At 54.2% G+C, this 23,778-nt stretch overlaps 1 protein-coding gene across 2 annotated transcripts; it reads left to right on the top strand.

The window, feature by feature from the left end:
* The first annotated feature begins 228 nt into the window (after window positions 1-228).
* Hnf1a (HNF1 homeobox A) lies at window positions 229-23,274 on the top strand. Of its 2 annotated transcripts, none has more exons than XM_006995787.4 (10): window positions 229-765; window positions 9,178-9,377; window positions 15,001-15,187; window positions 15,600-15,841; window positions 17,240-17,397; window positions 17,510-17,711; window positions 18,541-18,732; window positions 20,305-20,423; window positions 20,500-20,647; window positions 22,021-23,274. In XM_006995787.4, exons 1-10 carry the CDS (start codon window positions 437-439, stop codon window positions 22,146-22,148), a joined length of 1,905 nt encoding a protein of 634 aa, XP_006995849.1. In that variant the 5' UTR covers window positions 229-436; the 3' UTR covers window positions 22,149-23,274. The 2 variants fall into 2 exon arrangements, with proteins under 2 accessions (XP_006995849.1, XP_042123835.1); XM_042267901.2 differs by having other exon boundaries at window positions 308-765; window positions 20,500-20,681; window positions 22,021-22,157.
* Window positions 23,275-23,778: the final 504 nt, after the last annotated feature.

The raw sequence follows: 23,778 nt of genomic DNA, 5'->3' as shown, positions 1-23,778 counted from the left end.
GCTCTCGGGTACCTCTATGCCCGCGCCCCTGGCCCGGCTCTACCTCCCCCACCCGCCCTTCTGCTCGGAGCACTCCCAATTGCAGGCCATGGCTCCTGGTCCGGATGCTCTCTCACTGCCATGAGGCCTGCACTTTGCAAGGCTGAAGTCCAAAGTTCAGCCCCTTCGCTAAGCACACGGATAAATATGAACCTTGGAGAATTTCCCCAGCTCCAATGTAAACAGAGCAGGCAGGGGCCCTGATTCACTGGCCGCTGGGGCCAGGGTTGGGGGTTGGGGGTGCCCACAGGGCTTGACTAGTGGGATTTGGGGGGGCAGTGGGTGCAGCCAGCCTGGTTCGTGACTGCCAGCCTGCCGGCAAGTAGACACCGGCCGTGGGTGGGGGAGGCGGCTAGCCCAGTGGCCTTGGGCCGCGTGGCCTGGTGGTAGTGGAGCCATGGTTTCCAAGCTCAGCCAGCTGCAGACGGAGCTCCTTGCTGCCCTGCTCGAGTCCGGCCTGAGCAAGGAGGCTCTGATTCAGGCCTTGGGGGAGCCAGGGCCCTACCTGATGGGTGGGGATGGTCCCCTGGACAAGGGGGAATCCTGCGGTGGCGGCAGTCGAGGAGACCTGGCCGAGCTGCCCAATGGCCTGGGGGAGACGCGCGGCTCGGAGGAGGATACGGATGACGATGGGGAAGACTTCGCGCCACCCATCCTGAAGGAGCTGGAGAACCTCAGCCCGGAGGAGGCAGCCCACCAGAAAGCCGTGGTGGAGACGCTTCTGCAGTAAGGACCCCACCCTGTGCCCAGCACCCCGGAAGGAGCCCACAGCGGCCCACTTCCCGTCTAGAGTCCTCTGTGGACCTCAGGCTGGTGGTCAAGAGGGGAGAGAGAGAGAGAGTTCAAGGCGTTCTTGCCGGACCCACTCGTCTGCTCTTCCCACATAGCCGTATGGGTGGGCTGCTGTCTGCAGCCCGGTCCTTAGGAAGCAGGCGCAGGCCCCAGGTCACTTTGAGGACAAAGGAACCAAGCCGCATAGGGTGACAGACATCTTCAGCCACTGTGGTGGTCATTGATGCTCCCACCAAGTCCACCCTCCTTGCTAGGTGGTCGGATCCCAGGTTTGAGGACCCAAAAGCTTCTGGGGAAGCTGGGGTGAAGTTGGGGTTTTAGGGGATTTCCGGACACACCGGGGGGCCTTAAGCATCAGGCTGGGTAAACCGGGGGATTTCTTACCTGAGGCCGATGGAGCCTAGGGGTGACCACTGCCCTGCCTGGCCACGTGCCCCCCAGCCTGGCCAGATAGCAGGTTTAGAGGCCTCCCACTCCAAACCCCCTCATCCGTTGTCTGGCTCCCTGTCTCCTGGAGTGCTGGGTGGGTCCCAGCCTAGATGCCTCCCCTCTCCTCAGCAAAGCTGACCTGGTTACTAATTACCCATGCACTTTATTATTTCTTTTGTTTTATAAATTTATAAATAGCAAAAGGCTCTGATAAGGCCTGTGATCATTAACTTGTAGGGATGGTGGCTGGGAGATGCCCAGTAGGGGGGTGGAGAATCGGAACACCGGGGTGGGGGGAGGGTGACCTGGGGGCTGTGGGGAGCAACATCCCCTCCCCCCCCCCCATTCCCAAAGCCGGCACAACTTTCACGCGAATATCTCGCTCGCTCGCTACTTTCTGTTGGCTTTCCCCCACGGTGCCTGAATTCTCATAATCTGGAGGTGAGCCCCCGGAGGGAGGCTCTTACTAAATCAGCTTCACAGATAGGGAAACCGAGGCTCAGACTCGGGCAGGAGCTGTGAAGGAGGGGCCTGAGGGCTGGCTGAGGAGTTTGCCAACAGTCTCTCTCCGGAGAACATTCCGGGAGCCGCCGCTTTTCTGTCCAAGGTCCTGATCCTGACTTGGGGTGGGGGGAGGGCTGGTGGAGCCCAGCATTTCTGGAAGTGTTGGGGGAAACCTCCCTGGGCCTTGGGCAAGGGGCAGGGGAGCAGTCAGGCCCCCCTGCCTTGGCAGGAAGCGGAGGGCAAAGGGCTGCCTCGCTGCAGGGGAGGGGCAAAGGGCCAGGTACTGCCAGACCCAGGGCACAAGAAACCTGGATAGGGTGGGGCCGGGCCTGACCTCTTCAGGGGCGCCAGGTGGGGGGACCAGGGGCTCAGGTGTGAGGCTCAGGGGACAGGGATGCCACGGGTCTTCTTACCTGGCGAGGTAGGCACCTCTTGATCAGCAGCCCCCACGGTGGGGGCAGTAGAGGCTGGAGTCGGGCTTGGTCCAAAGCAGCTGAGCAGAGGTCAAAGGACTCCAGGGGGCTGGCAGAGTCCTGGAAGCGGGCAGGGAGAGGGACCGCGGGGAGGACGAGGAGGGAGAGGGCTGGAGGAGCTGGGAGAGCAGAGGAGGCAGGGAGGCAGAGGGTCTCGGAGCAGGGGAGAGCAGCTGAGCTGGGAGGAGGCTGGAGTCGCTCCCTCCCAGGTTGGTTTTCTTTAATGCTAACAGCGCGCTATTTGCTTTCCATTTGAATTCGAGATGTTGCTATAAATTATCAACCAGCTCCTTGTCCCTGCGGAGTTTATAACTAACTACCTGGGTTACTTATTGTTCAGGTAACAAAGGGGACCTGAAAATGTCCCAGGGACAAAAGTGGGACCTCTAGGTTTAGGACGGGGGGCGGGGGTGAGAACTCTGGGGAGAGGGTTGAAAGACCCCTCCATAAAGGCCTGGTTAGTGGGGAGGTTGAGGCTGGAAGAGGGGGTGATCAGGACCAGCTCCTCATGGAAGCTGTTGACTCAGAGACCCACATTTGGAAGAGGCAGGGGTGGGTCTGGGGTCTGACCCCCATATGCCTCCAGTGTGAGACCACTGCAGACACCCCAATTCTCCTTCAGATCTCTACCGTGTGACCTTGGGCAAGTCTCTTCCCTCCCCTGCCTCAGTGTCACCGTAGACAAGGACTAAAGACAAACTCTCCGCCTTGGTTCTAGTTCTGCTCATCCCTCCCCTCCCCCAGGCTCCCTCCCCTCTGTATCCCCCCTTTGGTACCTGAGATGCTGACTTCGCTGGTCCTGGATGCACAAACTGATTTCTACCTCACGGCCTTTGCCTGTCCTGTTCTTCCTGCTCAGGACCCTTTCCCCCACCTTCTTCCTTGGCTCTTAGCACCCTAGCTGCCCTAGCTGCACATGGGTACCCCCTTTCTCTCCCCTTCACTGAGTCTGCCTACTTTCTCCATTTATTTAATTCATTTAGTCTCTTTGTTCATTTCTTGTCTCCTAATGTGATCCTGTCTCTCTTTCCCAGGGGAGGGAAAGAGACTTGCCCAAGGTCCCACAGCAGAGATCTGAAGGATAGAGATCTGAGGGGAGAATTGGGGTGTCTGCAGTGGCCTCACACATCTCCAGGGGAAAGCTGGTGATGTCACCATTCACCCAGCCCCCCCCCCCATCCAGCCTTGATACACCAGGCATGAGTGAACAAGTGATTAGATGTCCCTGAGGACACCTCCTACTCCTCCCTAGGGGAACTCTTGGGGTCCAGAGCTGTGTCCTGTCTGCCAACTGCTTCAATGCCATCCTGGCTGTTTCCTGACCCTCCCTGCAGCGTAGCCGCAGGGTTCTTCCAGCCAGGGACCCAGGGGCAGGCGGCATGCAGGATGCTTCACATGAACACTGGCTCGCCTTGGTTCCCATCCCAGCTCTGCCCCTTTCCAGCCTGCTAGGTGGGTTCTGTCCCTGAGCCTCAGTGTCTACGTGAGGACAACACTCAGTCACCAGGTCAAGAGCACGACACACAGCTAAGCAGTACAGAGCCTGTAACATGAGTAGTCCCATTTCACAGATGAGCAGAGGAAGGTTCAATGAGGCAAAATGATTCCCTCAGGCAGTAAGGCCAGACTCAGGCCTCAGATGGCTTAGCCCGTGTCTGCACAGCGCTCTTGATTTCCATGCCTGTCTTTGTGTGTTCGCCGCCCCACACCCTCAGTCATTTCTGCCGCTCAGCTTGACCTTCAGAAATCCTTTCCCACTCGGGGCTTTAAAACTCACAAAAGGGCCGGGCGTTGGTGGCGCACGCCTTTAATCCCAGCACTCGGGAGGCAGAGCCAGGTGGATCTCTGTGAGTTCGAGGCCAGCCTGGGCTACCAAGTGAGCTCCAGGAAAGGCGCAAAGCTACACAGAGAAACCCTGTCTCGAAAAGCCAAAAAAAAAAAAAAAAAAAAAAAAAAAAAAAAAAAAAAACTCACAAAAGGCTGCTGGGTGGTGGTGGCACACGCCTTAAACCAGCACTCAGGAGGCAGAGGCAGGCAGATCTCTGAGTCCAAGAACAGCCTGGTCTATAGAGTGAGTTCCAGGACAGCCAAGGCTACACAGAGAAACCCTATTTCAAAAAACCAAAAATACCAGGGCCGGAGAGATGACTCAGTGGTTAAGAGCACTGGCTGCCCTTCCAAATGAACCTAGGTTCAATTCCACATGACAGCTCACAACTATCTGTAACTCCAGTTCCAGAGGATCCAACACCCTCACACAGACACACATGCAGGCAAAATATATGCATGTATATGCACTGATATACATGAAATAAAAATAAATAACATTTTAAAAAAAGCAACCAAAAACCAAACCAAACCAAAGACCCTCACAAAGGGTTTAAACATGTATTAAACTTGGGTTTCTCTCTGGAATTTCTGAAACACACACGCACACACACACACACACACACACACACACACACACACACACACACACACACATTTGAGACAGGATCTCAAGTATGTCAGACTAGCCTCAAGGTTAATATATCAAGGGTGACCTTGAACTCCTGATCCTCCAGCCTCTGTAATCTGTGCTGAGATTACAGGCCTGTGCCACCATACCTGTTTTATTTTTTGATTTTTTTTTTTTAAACAGGGTTTCTTTGTGTAGCTGGGCTGTCCTGGAACTCACTTTGTAGACCAGGCAGGCTTTGAACTCAGGGATCTGCCTGCCTCTTCCTGCACCCCCTGAACCTTAGGATTAAAGGTGTGTGCCACCACAACTGGCACCCAGTTTTATGTGATGCTGGGACTGAATCCAGGGCTCCGGGCATGCTTGGCAAGTGCTTACCAATTGAGCTAGATCCCCACCTGAGAAATAGGAAATTAGTCCTACTTTATATATGAAGAAATGGGGGAGGGGCATGGATGTTAAGCCACATTGCAAGGCTATTCAGAGAGTGGGTAGCAGAGCTGGGAACCTTCCTAGATCTAAGCCCCACTCCCACTCCACCCCCACTGAGAATTGGGCTTCCTCTCTAGTCCGGTCTCTTAACTCCATGGCTCTGGATATCAGAGAACCAAAGGCCTAACACTGGGGACACCTGTTTGATTCCAGAATAGGGAGGAGAAGATGAAGGCAGATCATCACTCTTCTGGGTTCTGCTGTGGGCATGGGGTACACAGAACCACAGTGATGGTGATGGTGATGATGGTGATGATGATGATGATGATGATGATAACTATATCATTCCACTTATGAATCCTTGCTGTGGGCCAGACTCGGCCCCAAAGCCTTCATCCCTACTGGGGACTCATCTACTTCTTCCAGCTGAGTCAGAATGAGTGTGCATAATACTTGCACACATGTGTGAAGGGGGAGGGAGAAAAGGAAGAAGGGAGGGGGAGGGAGACAGAAACAGACTAATTCAGTAAATCTGCCCCCCAAAAGTGGCACAGATGACTTCTCCCAGGAAAAGACAGAGGTTGAGTCCTTTCAGCGCTGGCATTTTTTAGTTTTCATATATTGTTTTGAGACAGGCTCTCTCAATGCTGAGGTCACCCCTGGCTCTGCCTGGCATTTCATAATCACTTTCTGCTGATGTGAAAAGAACTGTTTAAAAAACAGGTGTGATGGCACACGCCTTTAATCCCAGCACTGGAGAGGCAGAGGCAGGAGGATCTCTGTGAGTTCCAGGCCAGCCTGGGCTACACAATGAGACCTTGTTTCAGCCACCCTCCCCTAAACAAAAGAAAAGTTCCTGTCACTTTGAACACTTCCGCTCCCATTCAAATGCTTGTCTTCTGTTTCTGTGTGTGTGTTTGTGGGGGGTGGCTGCGGTGTATAGTATTCTATTTGACATGGTATAGGAGATATCAAGAGAATTAGAGATGGAGGGGGGAGAGAGAGGGTGAGGTTAGGGAGGGGGAGAGGAAGGAAGGGAAGGAGAAAGAGAGACTGAGACCCAGAGACAGACAGACAGACAGACAGAGACAGAGAGATAGAGAGACAGAGAGACTGAGATACACACACAGAGAGACAGAGAGATAGAGAGACAGAGAGACTGAGATACACACACAGAGAGACAGAGAGACTGAGATACACACACACAGAGACAGAGAGATAGAGAGACAGAGAGACTGAGACACACAGAGAGAGAGACAGAGACAGAGAGACAGAGACAGGGAGACAGACAGAAACAGAGAGAGAATATGAATCAGAGACACCTTGGCAGAATATGAGAAAAGCCCCACCTGTCCTGAGAGCGAAGTGACCAGTCTCCCTGCAGGGGAGGGAGGAGAAAGGTGAGGGCGAGAGGGAGCGGGGAGAGCAGGTGGAGGGCTGCCCTTGCCAGCGAAGGGAGGCCACCAGATAAATATGTTAGCAGAAGCTGGACTTTGCCCCCACTTCCCTCCTAGCCCTGACCGGCACCCAGGGAAGGGAGGAGGGGTGAGGTTCCCCGAAGCCCCTGAACACGGGGTGAAAAAGGGGGGCGGGGAGGAGTGAGCAGGGGGTGGGGGGTCCCCAGGGATGAGAAATATCCTTGAGCCCCGGCTAGATCAACCTGGGACAAGATTTCACTTTCCTGAACTAGAATTTCGTCCGAGGTGGAGCCAGGGTCCAAACGAAGCGTACTTCCTGGGTTTTCTGTGAGACTCAGGCGGCTCCCAGTGAGCGCGAGCAGCCATTTGTCCCTTTTTATTTGCTGTACCAATTTAGATTACCCCGGGGTATGGAACCCGCTGATAACAGGAGGGAGTCCAGAGGGTCTAAGCCAGTGGTTCTCAACCTTCCTAATGCTGCGACCTTAAGTGCAGTTCCTCATGTGGTGACCCCCAACTGTAAAATTATTTCATTGCTGCTTCCTAGCTGTAATTTTGCTACTGTGATGAACGGTCATGCAATTCTCCGTTTTCCAGTGGTCTTAGGCAACCCCTGCGAAAGGGGTTGTGACCCACAGGTTGAGAACCCCTGGTAGACTGTCCGGGGCCCTGCCTCTGAGACCCGCATTCTCCAAGCTGTGTGGTGTGAGGCAGAGCTGACTTTGGGGAGCAGGGAAGTGCTGGGAGGCAGGCTGCCTGCCGGCTGGCTTCAGAGTGCTGGGGACCGGCTTCCAGTTTGCAGTGCAGTCTGAAATGTTAGATGCAGCCAGTCCTCTGCGTGACTGAGTCCCAGACCTGCAGATTCAACCAGCTGGGGACTGAGAATACCTTATTGAATTGCCTCTGCACTGAACCTGTGTAGATTGTGTTTCTCACTGTTGCAACCCGAGCTGATTAAAGTAGATGGAGGATGGGCACAGGCTCCGTGCAAAGTCCCAGCCCACCCCTTTTACTTTCTGAGACAGAACTGCACCACGCAGACCCAGTTGGCCTGCTACTCAGTATATAGACCAGGCTGGCCTTGAACTCAGAGATCTGCCCAGCTCTGCCTCCTGAATGCTGGGATTATGCACCACCTTTACCCAGCCTCAGCCTGCTTTCTTATATATCCTAGGACCACCTGTCCAGGGGTGGCCTCACCCCACAAAAGTCTGGTCCCTCTGACATCAATCATCACTAATTAAGAAAATGCCCCCACAGTCTTGCCTACAGGCCAATCTTCCTCCCCTATCCCCACCCCAAAACAGAGTTTCCCTGTGAAGCCCCAAACTGTTCTGGAATTCGATTTATAGACCAGGCTGGCCTTGAACTCAGAGATCCACCTGCCTCTGCCTCCAGAGTGCTGGGATTAGAGGTGTGTGCCACCACTGCCCAGCTACAGGCCAATCTTATGGAGGCATTTTCTCAATTTGTGGTCCCCTTCTGCTCAGATAACTGTAGCTTATGTTAAGTTGTCTACAAAACAACCAAACAAGTCACCATCATCTACCCAAGCAACCATTCATCCATCCATCATCCATCCATCCATGCATCCATCATCCATCCACCATCCATCCATCCATCATCCATCCATCCATGCATCCATGTATCCATCATCCATCCATCATCCATCATCCATCCATTATCCATCCATCATCCATCCATTATCCATCCATCCATCCATCCATCCATCCATCCATCCACCCATCCATGTATCCATCATCCATCCATCATCCATCATCCATCCATTATCCATCCATCCATCCATCCATCCATCCATCCATCCACCCATCCATCCATCCATCCATACATACATTATCTATCTATCCATCATCCATCCATTTATCCATCCATCCATCATCCATCCATCCATCCATGCATCCATGTATCCATCATCCATCCATCATCCATCATCCATCCATTATCCATCCATCCATCCATCATCCATCATCCATCCATCATCCATCCATACATTATCTATCTATCCATCATCCATCCATTTATCCATCCATCATCCATCCATACATTATCTATCTATCCATCATCCATCCATTTATCCATCCATCCATCATCCATCATCCATCTGTCTGTCTGTCTGTCCGTCCGTCCGTCCTCCATCCACTCATTCACTCAGATATCATCCATGGCACACTCTGTGTCAGGCCATTTTGGGTTCTGGGAACCAGACAGGTCTCCCACCCTTAACAGTTGTTTAAAACTCAACAAGGCCTATGAGAGGGCTCAGCAGGGCAAAGCACTTGCTGCAGAAACCTGATGGCTTGAGTTCAATCTGCCGGACCCATATAAAGGTGGAAAGAGAAAACTGACCTCCACACACATACTGTAGCACACGTGCGCACACGCGCACACAAGTGCACACACGCGCCCACACTGGTGAGCAGGTTCAGAAGAGGGGAGGAACTCCGAAGGAGTCACAGGTGAGGGTCTTCCCTGCTTCCGGTGGGAATCCGTGCATGTGTCCAGGTGTCCTAGAACGGGACCTAGTACAGGTCCTACTCACAGAGCAGGGTCCAGCCTCACCCGAGGTGTCTTGAAGGGCCACTGAACAGACCCTGTCCTCACTCCCCTCCAGGGAGGACCCATGGCGCGTGGCGAAGATGGTCAAGTCCTATCTGCAACAACACAACATCCCACAGCGGGAGGTGGTCGACACCACCGGTCTCAACCAGTCCCACCTGTCACAGCACCTCAACAAGGGCACCCCCATGAAGACGCAGAAGCGGGCTGCTCTGTACACCTGGTATGTCCGCAAGCAGCGAGAGGTGGCCCAGCGTAAGTAATGACCCCAGCCTGTGTCCCCCCTGGCAGGGCCCGCAGCTCTCCATCCATAGCGCACAGGGGGGTGGGAGTGTCCCCACCCCCATCAGACAAGTGAGACTGGGAGGAAGCAGAAGGACGTCCCCAAATGTACTGGTCACTCTGCCCAAGGCACCGAGGGAAGGGAGCCGTATCGGTCCCGGGGATCTGCAGATACACCAGCCGGATCTCTCCTTCCAGGAACGCACTGCTCAATGAATGGGAAACTGAGAGAGATCACTATGATTTAGTAAGACACGGATTTTGTATGCTAATGACAAAAGCCAGCAATAGTATTAACCGAGTACTTACTGTTTGCTGGGCTCAGTACTGAGTAAAATGGTGAGCAGATCGTGGAGGGGAGACTAAGTCCTTCTATCTCAGGAAGCAGAGGTTTCAGGAAGGTCCCATGGGAAGCATGACCATTACTTAGGTCTTAAAGTGTCCCTGCGGAGGTATAAAGAAGGGTGTCGCGATCAAGAGGAACAGCATGAGAAGGCTCAGACACTCATACTTAAGCAGTGGTTCTCAGCCTTCCTAATTCGGTGACTCTTTAATACAGTTCCTCATGTCACGGTGACCCCCAACCATAAAATTATTTCATTGCTACTTCATAACTGTAATTTTGCTACTTTTATGAATCCTCATGTAAATATCTGATATGCATCCCCTGTGGGGGTCTTGACCCACAGGTTGAGAACTGATGACTTAAGCAACTGATGAACTTCTGATACCTCTCTCTCTCTCTCTAACATACTTAGGATTGAACACAAAGCCTCACACACGTTGGGCATGTGCTTTACCATGCATGGAGCTGAGTTCCCAGACCTTTGTTTACTTTTTGATACAGGGTCTCACTATGTAGCCCAGGTTGGCCTTGAACCTGTTATCTTGCTGACTCAGCCTCCCAAGTGCCAGGATGACAAGTGGGTTCTTCTACATCCAACTTGATATCACTCTTTCTAAGGCTTCTAATAGTTGGCTGTTATTGGGAGATATTGTGGCTTGCTTAACTAGCCACTTACTGAGGTACTATTCGAGTTTTTCTGCTAGGTTCTCATGACCCTTTTTTGCAAAAAAACATCCACATAGAAAAATTCCTAGATGTGGGATGTTGGGGTGCAGAGTAAGTGCTTTTAAGATTGTTGATGGAGCCAGGCAGCAGTGGTGTGCGCCTTTAATCCCAGCAGAGGCAGGCAGATCTCTTTGAGTTCAAGGCCAGCTTGGTCTACAGAGCCAGTTCCAGGACAACCTGAGCTACACAGAGAAACCCTGTCTCAAAAAAAACCAAAACAACAACAAAAAAAAAAACAAAATCAACAACAACAAAAATTGTTACTGAACAGTTATGAGATGGCTGGGGGGTAAAAGTGCTGGCCACCGGATGACCTGAACTGGACCACCAGACGGAGTTTGTTTGTTTTTTTAAAGATCTATTTTATTTAATTTTTCTTTTTCTCCCTTTCTTTCATTTTTGAGACTGTAATTACATCATTCCTCCCTTCCCTCTCTTCCCTCTAAACCCTCCCATTTACCTCTCCTTGCTCTCTCTCAAATGCATGGTCTCTTTTTTCATTAATTGTTGTTACATGCATATATGTGTGTGTAGATATGTATCCCTAAATATAACCTGCTTGGTCTGTATGGTGTTTTTTGTTTGTTTGTTTGTTTGTTTAAAAGATTTATTTATTTATTATTATGTATAGAGTGTTCTGTTTGTATATATGTCTGCACACCAGAAGAGAGCACCAGATCTCATTACAGACGGTTGTGAGCCACCATGTGGTTGCTGGGAATTGAACTCAGGACCTCTGGAAGATCAGTCAGTGCTCTTAACCTCTGAGCTATCTCTCCAGCCCCTGTAGGTGTTTTAGGCTGAGCATCTGGTACTGGATGACCAGTCTGTGTGCTCTTCTCTGGGGAAGACTCTGTCTCCTGCTGTCAGTGTTCCTAAGTTGCCTGTAGGTCTTGTGTAGGGTTGAGGTCTCATGCTCCTCTTTCCCTGACTGCTGTGTATGTCCATTGCTGATGTCTTTGTCCACCAAACATGTTCAGCTCATGTTTAGGTGATTGTCTTGGTGAGACTATGGGTGTAACGTCTGACATTCCTAAGAGACAGTCTTACGGCAAATTCCCTGAGCCTCTGGCTCTTACCATCTTTCTGCCTCCAGTCCGAAATGTTCCTTGAACCTTCCACACAGGAGCTGTTTTGTAACCCTGCAGCCCAAGGGGTTTGGTTCGATTTTATTTTGTGTGTGTGAGTGTTATGTCTGTGTGTCTGGTGCACAGGGAGGCCAGAAGAGGGCGCTGGATCCCTGGGCGCTAAAGTTATGGGTGGTTGTGAGCCACCACGTGGGTGTGGGGATGGACTCCTGGGAGAGCGGCCAGTGCTGAAGCCATCTCTCCAGCCCCCAGCCTAGAGTTTGGAACTTTAAGGGAGAAACTGGAGGATGGGAGAAGAATGTTCAAGATGAGCCCAAAGTATTAGAGCTCTTTCAGGAAAGTGGGGCAGAAGCCGATTCAAACTGATTTAAGAATTTTTAAAAAGGAATTTATTGCTCATGAATGAGCAATCCAGGGCTGTTTCAGGCATGGCTGCCTCCAGGGCCTTAACTGACTTTTTCATACACTTCGTAGCTTGGGTTGGCTGTGTTTCCCTCCTCCCTTCTTTTCCTCTTTCCTTCCTTCCTTCCTTCTTTTTTTTTTTTTTTTGACTAGGGTCTCATGTGTAGCCAGCTCTCCCTCATACTCGCTACACAGCCAAGGATGGCTTCTTCTTCTTCTTCTTCTTCTTCTTCTTCTTCTTCTTCTTCTTCTTCTTCTTCTTCTTCTTCTTCTTCCTCTTCCTCTTCCTCCTCCTCCTCCTCCTCCTCCTCCTCTTCTTCTTCCAAGACAGGGTTTCTCTGTGTAGTTTTGGTGCCTGTCCTGGATCCCGCTCTGTAGACCAGGCTGGCCTCGAACTCACAGAGATCCTCGAACTCACAGAGACTCTGCCTCCCAATGCTGGGATTAAAGGAGTGTGCCCCCACCGCCCAGCTATGGGTGGTTTCTTGAACGGCTCCTCCTGGCCTCTACCCTCACCCCCCAGGGGCCGAGCTCACAGCTGCCATCACATGGCTCCTTGGGCTGGTTTTCTCTTCTGTGGGCATCCCGTCAGGGGGTCCCCTATAGGGGCACAGACTGGTCCTGGGAGCCCTGGGCTGTCACCCTACTAGCTCAGCAACCTCAGAGAGGAAAACGGTCTTCCGGTTTTCAGTTGGACGCCTTACTTTAATAACAACAACAACAACAACAACAAAAATCCTTTAAAATAGGCCTAATATACAAAAATCCACAAATCTTTCGGTGGTGGTGGTGAGCTTTTGATGTTGCTATTGTTTTTGTTTTGAGACAGGATCTCACTTTCCTGGCCTGGAACTCACCATGTAGACCAGGCTGGTCTTGAACTCACAAGAGATCTGCCTGCCTCAGCTTCCGGGTACTGGGATTAAAAACATGTGCCACCACACCCAGCCCCAGTCCACAGATCTGAAGTGTACAATTCATCTGGGCACAGTGGCCAGCCTGGTCTAAATTAACTTACTTCCCCCTTCTCCCTCTCCCCCTCCTTTCTTTTTTTCTTTTTCTTCCTTCCTCGGAGGCAAGGTCCCTCTGTTGCCCCAGCTTGCCTGGAACTTGCTATGCAGCCCAGGCTAGCCTCAAACTTATAGCAATTCTCCTGCCTCGGCCTCCAGCGGGCTGGGATTTTAGCTGTGAGGATGCTCTCCTGACACATCTTTGGATGAAGGCCTGCACAGTGCCGTTTCCTAGCAACCCCTCCAGCAAGGGTTGTCACCGGTCCGACCTCCACCGCGGCTGCTTACGGCCGGTCCAGAGTTGTCACAAACTGAGATATACACAGTGGCTTCTTTCCCGCGAGTCCCTTCTACGGGGTCCCTTGTCATTTCACACGGGCCAAGCTCCTTTTCACGTGTGACTGTGACCTCGTGGGGAGACATTGTTCTTTTCTGTTTGTTTGTTTGGTTTTTCAGGACAGGGTTTCTCTGTGTAACAGGCCTAGCTGTCCTGGAACTGGCTCTGTAGACCAGGCTGGCCTCGAACTCACAGAGATCCACCTGCCTCTGCCTCCTGAGTGCCGGGATTTAAGGCGTGCGCCACCACTCTTGGCTGACATTATCCCTTTTTAATGGACATTTGGATTGCTTCTGATCTTTTGATTCTGTGAACGGGACTGCTCCAAACATTCTCACTTGCGCTTTTTGCTAAAGCTGCACACACGATTCTACTGGCTGCGGACTTAGTGTGTTTTAGTAGATCCTGCCCACTCGTTATGTTTTGCTCTCCAACCAGCAGGGTCTCAGCATTCCAGGTGCTTCTGAATCTTCGTCAACAATTGTTAACGTGGGTCTTTTTCATTTTAACCACGATGTACACATGGTGGTATTGTATTGTGGTTTTAACTTTAAATTTTTTGGGTAACCCATTACACTGATATTATCATGTAGTTACTGAAGTTCATCTTTGAGAAGTACATATTAGCCAGGTAGTAGTGGCACATGCCTGTAATCCAGCACTCAGGAGGTAGAAGGAGGCGGCTCTCTGTGAGTTCGAAGCCAGCCTGGTCTACAGAGCCAGTTCCAGGACAGCTAGGCCTGTGACACAGAGAAACCCTGTCTCAAAAAACAAATAAACAAACACCAAAAAAACCAACAAAAACAACCCAAACCAAACAAAAAAAGAAGTACATATTTAGGGCCAGGTGTGGTGGCACACGCCTTTAATCCCAGCACCCATGAGGCAAAGGCAGGCGGATCTCTGTGAAATTGAGGCCAGCTTGATCTATATACCAAGTTCTAGGACAGACAGAGTTGCATAGATAGATGAGGTCTCAAAAAAAAATGCTCCTCTTCCTGAGGACTCAAGTTTGATTCCCAGCACCCACATCAGGTGTTTCATAGTCACCTACAACACCCTTTTCAGGCCTCTGTGGGCACCCCCACACACATTACATGCACATACAAACAAAAAATATTAAAAATACACAAAGTGTTTCAGGTTTAGGGACCAAGCCATAGCGTCTGGTACTTCAGGTCTTGGTCCTGGCTCCTGCCATCCTGTGGCCACTCAGTGAGTGTGCACAGAAGCAAGATGCTACCTCAGAGGCAGTGTGAGTGGGTGTGAACGGGCCACAGCTGTGAAGAATGTTGCACGTTAATTAATGAATTGTTTGTCGTTTTGTTTAAGACAGCATCTCTATGTAGCCCTGGCTGACCTGGCATTCGGCATACAGAACAGGCTGGCCTTGAACTCCCAGAGCTCTGCCCCCCTCTGCCTCTTGAGTGCCGGGATTTATGGCACCAAGTCCTCTTTTAGCGGTGGATGGGGCTTGGCTTTGTGTTGGACTCAAGACCTCCTGCATGCTAGGCAAGCTCTCTACCACTGACTCACGGCTCCAGTCCAGATTCGATGCCTTCAGTCTTAGCTGTCAATTGCTCGGTTTCAGCGCCTGGGGGAAGACAGAGGATGGGGGGGGGGGGGTTCCGGTGAGCGGACCGTGAGGGTGGGCGTGGTCAACTTACGGCGCTCTCGGTCCCGACAGAATTCACCCACGCGGGCCAGGGGGGACTGATTGAAGAGCCCACAGGCGATGAGCTGCCGACCAAAAAGGGACGGAGGAACCGGTTCAAGTGGGGCCCAGCATCCCAGCAGATCCTGTTCCAGGCCTACGAGAGGCAGAAGAACCCCAGCAAGGAAGAGCGGGAGGCCTTGGTGGAGGAATGCAATAGGTGGGGTGGTCTGTCGGGGTGGTGGCCTGGCGGGGCTGAGGCCAGGCCGGGGAGGGAGGTGTCTCTGGGCCCCCAGGGGGCCCACCAGTCCGTGAGTGGACTCTTGCTGTCCACTGAGCGGAGTCCGTTTCTTCCCATTGTTTTGAATTGAATTCTCAGCATCCCCCAACCACCCCAGCAACATGGGGGGGGAGGTCACTCATCTCCGATCATCTCATCTACAACCCTATGGCTGTTTTGTACACGTTGTGACTGAGGCCAGAGAGGCTAAGTCACCTGACCAGGGTCACACAGCAGGACCGGTACTGTAATCCAGATCTGTCAGATCCGGCACTTGGACCGACTCCACTTCTCAGCAAGGTCCTCCCTCCTCTGAGTCTGCCCTGGGGGCTCATGGGTGCCATCTTTGCAGGGCGGAGTGCATCCAGAGGGGGGTGTCACCGTCTCAGGCACAAGGGCTGGGCTCCAACCTGGTCACGGAGGTGCGTGTGTACAACTGGTTTGCCAACCGGCGCAAGGAAGAAGCCTTCCGGCACAAGCTGGCCATGGACACGTACAACGGGCCTCCGCCGGGGCCGGGCCCGGGCCCTGCGCTGCCCGCGCACAGCTCCCCGGGCCTGTCCACATCCGCCCTCTCCCCCAGTAAGGTCCACGGTGAGTGCTGTGCGGTAGCGACCTTGGGATGGGGTGGAGAGAAGGAGTGGACGGGCAGAAGGGCTGGAGGGAGCTCCCCGGGGTGGCAACCACCCCAGATGCCCTGCACTCCGCCCTCCACCCCGCCCCACCCACTCTACTCCGTCTACGCCCCGCCCCTCCACCCTGCCCCACCCACTCTGTCCACGCTACTGCGTCTACGCCCCGCCCCTCCACCCTGCCCCACCCACTCTGTCCACTCTACTCCGTCTACGCCCCGCCCCTCCACCCTGCCCCACCCACTCTGTCCACTCTACTCCGTCTACGCCCCGCCCCTCCCCACCCGCCTCACTCCATCCACTCCATTTCCCCTTCTGCTCCGTTTCCTCCCACTGTGCTCAAGTCACACTTCCTTCCATGCTTTTACCCGACTCCACTCTCTCCGCTCGCACCAGTTCACACTGTGCACTCCACGCCACTCCGATTAGCCGGATCCACCCTGGCTCACACCGTCCCGCCCCACTCACTAAAACCCCACCCATGCCACGCTGTTCATCCCACTCCAACCCACTCTGTTCACCACAACTCGCCTCCGGTTACTTCCGGGCAACACAAGCCCTTTGGATCTACCCATCCGGACCATTTCAGTTCAACTCAGGTCATAGTTTGATCCGACCGATTCCCATTCAAACCATTCAGTCGGACCAAACTAATTCCACGGAATCCAGTTCCTCACGCATAGTGTATCCCCTGGTGTCTGGGAATTGGGGCCGGGACCTCTTGCAGACACCGCTCACCCATGCACATCCTACTGTACCCTGAGTCATTTCTAGATGACTTATGACACCCAGTACACTGTAATTACCATGAATTACCATGTAGACAGTTATACAGTATTGGCTGAGGTCTAGTGACAAGAAAACCACCTACATGTGTTCAGTGCAAACGTGGAATTGTTTTTCAAATCTTTTTGATCCAACAAGTGATTGAATCCGAGGCTGCAGCACCTGTGGATAAGAGGCTGGCTGTAAAGCTCAATTCAATTTAGCCCAATTCAGTTGGATTTTGATCAGCTCAGCAAAAGCTCAGTCTCGCTCAACTCATTTCTGGGCCCATTTCAGGGGGTTTGATTTAATGTGGCCGATTGCAGCCCACTCTGCTCAGCTCAGTTCACTTCCATTCAGTTCTCTGAGCCCCGATTCGGGGCTCCCATTGTTCTTTGGGTGTCTTCTACACAGAGCGGGGGCACACCAGGCAGTGGGGGGCACAGGGCCATGAGTGGAAAGATCTGGAAAGCAGGCTGGTACCGCAGGAAAGATGGGGTGCCAGAAAAACAGTCGGCGCTGGCGTGGTGAGGTCTGTGGGGAGCCGAGGACGGGGCAGTGGGGCGCCGAGGCTAGACGTTGCCCCCCACTCCAGGTGTGCGGTACGGACAGCCTGCAACCAGTGAGGCCGCCGCCGCCGAGGTGCCCTCAAGCAGCGGCGGCCCCTTAGTGACAGTGTCTGCGGCCTTACACCAAGTGTCCCCGACGGGCCTGGAGCCCAGCAGCAGCCTGCTGAGCACCGAGGCCAAGCTGGTGAGTGAACGGCTCCGCCCCGGGTGGGGACCCCGCGTAGCCCCATTCTCCATGGCTAGGAGACAGTGTGGGGATCCGCCAACTCAACCTGCCTTACCCTCCTCACTCACAGGTCTCGGCCACTGGGGGTCCCCTGCCCCCAGTCAGCACCCTGACAGCCCTGCACAGCTTGGAGCAGACGTCTCCAGGTCTCAACCAGCAGCCGCAGAACCTCATCATGGCTTCGCTGCCCGGGGTCATGACCATTGGGCCCGGGGAGCCCGCCTCCCTGGGCCCCACGTTCACGAACACAGGCGCCTCCACCTTGGTCATTGGTAAGGAGGTGGGAGAGAGTGGGCCCCTGCGCCTCCTGCAGAGTCGGGATCTGGAAAGAAGAGCCACTGGGACCCATCCATCCACCCAACGCCTACTTTCTAGACATCTGTGGCTAGGCACCCATGATCCCAGACAATGAACCAAACAAAACCAATAAGCAGTGTAGAAATGACTGAAATCATCCAGTCTAAGGAGACCGTAGGGAAGACAGCAGGGTAAGGATGTATGTGTGAGATGTTTTCTAGTTCTTCAGCCTTTTTTTTTTTTTTTTTAAAGATTTATTTATTATGTATATAGTGTCCTGCCTGCAGGCCAGAAGAGGGCACCAGATCCCATTATAGCTGGTTGTGAGCCATGTGGTTGCTGGGAATTGAACTCAGGACCTCTGGAAGAGCAGTCGGTGCTCTAACCTCTGAGCCATCCCTCCAGCCCTAAGTCTCAAACCCTTTATATGCAGGAACTATTGCTCAGTATCTAAGACATAGGGAGCTGCTAGAAGAGGGAGCAGAGAGAGAAGCCCGGGGCTTTGCCACTGCTGTGGAACCCCTAGGGCTCCAGGGAGGCCTGACAACCTCTAATCTACTCCCAGCCTGCCTCTCCCGCCAGGCCAGATGCGGAGCTATTGGCCTGGAGGATGACTCTTCATGGCCACCCTGTGTTTGTGGTGGTCCTACTGTCGGGCTATTCCTTAGCCCCTCCCCTCCCTCTTAAAACCGACAGGCTCTGGGAAGGGGGGGATAGCGTCCCTCAAAGGGTCTGGGCTGGGTCTAGGGAGGACGCAGGGTGGCGGGTACGAGGCTGGGCTGACTCCTGCCTGTCCTGCACCAGGTCTGGCCTCCACCCAGGCCCAGAGCGTGCCGGTCATCAACAGCATGGGCAGCAGCCTGACCACCCTGCAGCCGGTCCAGTTCTCCCAGCCGCTGCACCCCTCCTACCAGCAGCCTCTCATGCCCCCTGTTCAGAGCCACGTGGCCCAGAGCCCCTTCATGGCCACCATGGCCCAGCTGCAGAGCCCCCACGGTGAGCGTCCCTCACGTTGGTCTAGGGGAGGTGGGCTGGAGGTCGGCTGTGGGTCGGCACACGACAGGGCAGGTAGCAGGTGCCGTGGTCTGCCTGTGTGTGGTGCAGGTATCTACGGGCCACCGACCTGCTTCTCTGTGTGTGCACACGGGAGCTCGTGTGGGCTTTGCCATGTACGCAGTGCTGGCACCCATTGGTCATGTGCCCAGCTCTGGTTGGGTGCTAGAGTGTGGGCCACTGCCTAGTCTCTGAAACCCCTGGGGCGGGTGCACCCTTCTGTTTATGACCTTTCCACTTTTAGAAAGGTGGCTTGTGGATATCTCACGTGACATACGGTTCCCAGTCCAGGGTGGGCAGCACCTGTCCACAGAGCGCTGCTATTTCGGCAGTCAGAGGTGGGAGCCACAGGAAGGAGATTAAAGATTCCCGCAGGGTGGGGGGAAATGGCTCAGTCAGTAAAGGACTGAAGACTCACCCTTCAGAAGCCACGCGGGGGTGGGACATGGTGGTGTGTGCACTTCTTGTAACCCAGAGCTGAGGAGGTGGAGGCACACTGGTGATTCCTGGGGCTCGGGCCAGCCAGTCCAGCCTACTTGGTGAGCTCCAGGCAAGAGAGAGAATTTTCTCAGAAAACAGGGTGGGTGGCACCCGAGAACAACAGCTGGGGTTCTGTTGGCCTCACATGCCTACACTTGTATGTGGACACACACACACATGCACACGCACACACACTTATGCACGCACACTCATGTAGCCTCACACCGGGTCTGCACAAGGCTGCCCATCAAATGGGCCACGGGGCCACCCTTACGCAACGCTTCGGGTTCAGACCTTTTGCACTTCAGCATGGAGACAGGGACTTAGGGACCCGTGTGGGGCTGAAAGCAAATCTGTGTCTGCGTGGGCACCGTGGTTTTAGCTGAGCTCCTGGGAGAGTGTGCCATTGCTGTGTGCTAGGCGCGTGTTCAAGTCTCTGGGAGGGTCTGGAGGGGGAGCCGTTCCTGTGGGCGGTGTCCCGGAGATAGAGGCATTGCTGGCCTCTGTCCTGCTCACCCCAGATGGAGGCCACCAGCCTTTTCTTCAGAGACCTGCATTTGGCACAACCACACCTGCGCTTCACGCTACAGCACCCGCACTTGCTACTGCGGTCCCTTTGCTTAGTGAGCACCGCACACTGAGCACAGTACTAGAGAGTACCTGCACCTGGTACAACAGGACCACCCGCATTTAGTGCGGCAGTATCTGCATCTACTGCATCAATCTGTACTCAGCACAGGCCCACTGTGCCTCCATTCCTCGTTTGCTTATACACAGCTGAGTTGTATTCTATCTGGGGGAACACACACAGAATGAGCTGGGATTGGTGCTGGCACTTCCCCGGGCTGCTCCCCAACTGGCTTAGCTGAGCAGGCCCCTACAATGGGAGGGTAGGGGCCCATCTCTCCCACCCGGATCCCCAAGCGCTGCCCCATCAGGTCATTCACCGGGCCCCCTGTCCACTTCCTATAGGGTACTCAGTCTTGAGGGAAGGGTCCAGGGAGCCTTATCTATCTGTGTCCTCTCTCCGCCCAGCCCTCTACAGCCACAAGCCCGAGGTGGCCCAGTACACCCACACAAGCCTGCTTCCGCAGACCATGCTGATCACAGACACCAACCTCAGTGCCCTTGCCAGCCTGGCACCCACCAAGCAGGTAAGGCCCCGCCCCCTGGAGCCCCACCTGAAGTCCCACACTCCCGTGGCTCAGGGTGCTCACTCTGGTTCCCCAGGTCTTCACCTCAGACACAGAGGCCTCCAGTGAGCCTGGGCTTCATGAACCATCATCATCTCCAGCCGCCACCGTCCACATCCCCAGCCAGGACCCATCGAGCATCCAGCTCCTGCAGCCAGCCCACCGGCTCAGCACCAGTCCCACCGGTGAGGGGTCTGCTGCCTCCCAGTAGGATGTGAGGTGGTGTGAACAATGGACTGAGGGTGGATGGGGGGGGGTGCTCACGTGTGGAGGTCAGAGGCCAGCTTTCCGGAGTTGGTTCTCCCCTTCCACCGTGTGGTCCCCGGGATTAAACTGAGGTCATCAGCTTCTTTACGGTCTCACCCACCCTGAAGTACACTTACCCACCATGCCTTCTCCCCAGGCCTGGCTCAGTGCTTAGTGGCCAGCATTAAAATTTTAGTTTTTGCTGGGTGTGGTGGTGCACGCCTTTAATCCCAGCACTTGGGAGACATAGTCAGATGGATCTCTGTGAGTTCCAGGACAGCCAGGGCTACACAGAGAAACCCCATCTCAAAAAACCAAGACAACAAACCAAACAACCCCCCCCCCAAAAAAAAAACCTCAGATTTCACCTAGGAGTCTGGCTCTCTGGCCTCATCTGGGAAACTGGGAGGGCTCATGTCCTTATATCATAATGGACATGCACCCCTCAGCCTGTCCAGCTCCACATACTCAGCTTATAGCCTACAATGCCATAGAGGCTGCTGGGCTCTGAGGTCTGCGGTGTCCTCCACCCCCAATTATGTGACTTCAGGAAAGCTGCTATCCCATGGAGCCTCAGATCCCCCACCTGGCCCTTACAGCTGTAACGGCAGTTACTGAAGACACTGTCTCCTTGTACAGATGTGCCAACGCACACTCAAGGAGGTGAGGGGCCCTCTCCCACAGCTATGGTGGCAGACAGGTTGGACCCAGGGCAGATCCAGAGCTCGCTCACCCTCTGTCACTTTCCTCTGTTTGGAATCTCTCAAGACAGGGTTGATGGCATTCACACTGTGTACAGGGAGATGTGGAGCACAGCTGTAGGGCAAGAGCATCTGCCATCTGTCCCGCACAGCAGCGGCAGCCTGCGACACCCCGGGACAGCAGGAAACAATGGTCTCAGAGAAGAATGTCTTCTCTAGGAGGCTTTAGCTTCTTCCTCTCTCTCTAGTTTAGGACTTCTGATTAGATGTGGCCCGCCCACATGGCCAAGGGTAACTTCTGCTGAAAGCCAATTCACTGTTAACCACAAAGTACCTTCTGAAGGGCTGTATAGAAGCATGAGGCCCTGGGTTCGATCCCCCAGTAATGCAAAAACCAACCAGCTTTTCCAATAACGGCCACGTCAGTGTTGACTCCGCCCGGCATCTGGGAGACTCCCTGTTCACCCTGAGGGGAGAGGGTTGACTTGGGCTCCCAGATTCAGAATGTGAGGCTCTGCCTTCTCCCTCTGGAGCATCCCTAGGGACGGGCAGGTGGGGTGGAGGTCAGAGGGGACTCGGCTGGCAGCCAGTGACCTCATTTGCCTCTGTAGTGTCCTCCAGCAGCCTGGTGTTGTACCAGAGCTCCGACTCCACCAACGGGCACAATCACCTGCTGCCATCCAACCATGGTGTCATCGAGACTTTCATCTCCACCCAGATGGCCTCTTCCTCCCAGTAACCATGGTGACTGCCTCTCAGGAGCTGGGTTCCCAGAGCCTGCCCTGCCTGCATAGGGGACAAGAAGGGCCACGGCCGTGCTGCTTGGAGGACATCGGAGACTGCCATGTGTCTCCGGCCATAGGCTGCTGGCCTTCTCATCCCCCCGGCTGCTCCTCCAGCATCAGAGGGGGATGACTCGGGGGTGTCTCAGCCTGAGAAGGGGACCACAAAGGCCTGGAAGACAGATCGATCTGGCCAGTGTTTTGGAAGATGATCCCGCTGCTCAGAATGGGAGACTCGATACTTGGAACAGAGGCGGGAAGCCTGTGATGCTGGCACTCCCAGTCGGAGCCTGCAGCCTCCACAGGACCTGAGGCCCTAGGTCCACCGGCTGGCTGCCTTCTGTCTTCTGTGCGTCCTCAGGCCATTCCACCCTGCGCCAGATCCTTCCAGCCCGTGATCCACATGCCTGTTTGCAGATCATCCCCCCCCCCACATGGGGTTTTCCAAGCAGCTGTTCTTCGAGGCCTGGGGGCTCTGGGGAAGGCACGCAGGGCTCTTCTGGGCTTTCTCGAACTGAGTCATCCCTCTCCAGCCCTAGGGTCTCATTTGCTCCCTCGGACGGACATGTCTTTGATGCCAGCCTGGTATCTTGCCTCTACTAGAAAGGCCGCTTCAGGGAAAGGGGTTGTCATCCCTGTTCCTTAGGGTGTGTGACTCCCGGAGGAGGCGACACCCCGGGCCATCAGCTCCTCTGGCTTTAGGGCCCTGACAACAATTCCTTCTGGTGTGAGGGAGGCGGAACTCAGAAGGCAAGGCCTGAGCCGTGTCTGGTGGAGAGAGTGTGCTGAGACCAGCACAGAGAAGCCACCTAACTGGCCCGGGCTGAAGCCTGGGGACCAGCGGCCATTTTGAGGCATCCAAGGTCCTGAGTGCGACTGTGAGGGGCAGAGCAGCTCTGTGAACCCAGAGCACATGTGACACCATCTCCTTGGGCCTACTGTAGAGAACCCGGCTCTTGGTGGGCTCCTGTCTGGGACTGAGGAAGGGCCAAGAGAGAGACAGTGTCCCCTGCAGCTTAGAGCCGGCTACGGACAAGTCTGTACACTTATTTAACTTTTAGTAAAGTCAATGAAAAAGACGTATGGGAGCTTCCTGCTTATCCCTCAGTGGCCAGGAGGGCGGGCGGAGGGAAGCCAGGGGCAGGCCCGGGGACCTGAGGCACAGGCAGGCTCCAGGCACATGGCTGCACGTTTCTCTTGTTTACCTGGAAACGAGGTAAGGTGACTCCACCTGAATCTGTGCCTCCTCCCTGCAGAGATTCACAGAAAGAACCCCTGTCCACGTGTGGTGCCGTTTCCTGGGTTTTGGCGCTGGGGTGAGGAAGCAGGTCTGGGGGTGTGGATGGGAAGGTCCTACACGTGGTTTTTATTTAAGATGTCCCCCAACTTTCTGTGCTGAGGATGTGGCTCAGTGGTGGAGCCCTTGCCCAGTGAGCACGATGGTGTAGGTTTGATCCCCAGCACCAACACCCCAGCACTGACGTCTCACTCTCGTCATCCCGCTCAGGAGGCCGAAGCAGGAGACTGGCGGCTCTCGGGCCAGTCTGAGCTACACAGAGACTCTTTCAGACGAACAATAAAACAGGG

This window comes from Peromyscus maniculatus, chromosome 23 (assembly GCF_049852395.1).
Source record: "Peromyscus maniculatus bairdii isolate BWxNUB_F1_BW_parent chromosome 23, HU_Pman_BW_mat_3.1, whole genome shotgun sequence".
NCBI lineage: Eukaryota > Metazoa > Chordata > Mammalia > Rodentia > Cricetidae > Peromyscus > Peromyscus maniculatus.
The sequence above is the reverse complement of the archived record's forward strand: the minus strand, read 5'-3'. Positions and strand labels throughout refer to the sequence as shown.

Coding starts and splice junctions, on each gene's coding strand:
- Hnf1a (XM_006995787.4), top strand. CDS start 437: ATGGTTTCCAAGCTCAGCCAGCTGCAGACGGAGCTCCTTGCTGCCCTG. Junction 766..9,177: donor GTGGTGGAGACGCTTCTGCA/GTAAGGACCCCA, acceptor ACTCCCCTCCAG/GGAGGACCCATGGCGCGTGG. Junction 9,378..15,000: donor GCAGCGAGAGGTGGCCCAGC/GTAAGTAATGAC, acceptor CGGTCCCGACAG/AATTCACCCACGCGGGCCAG.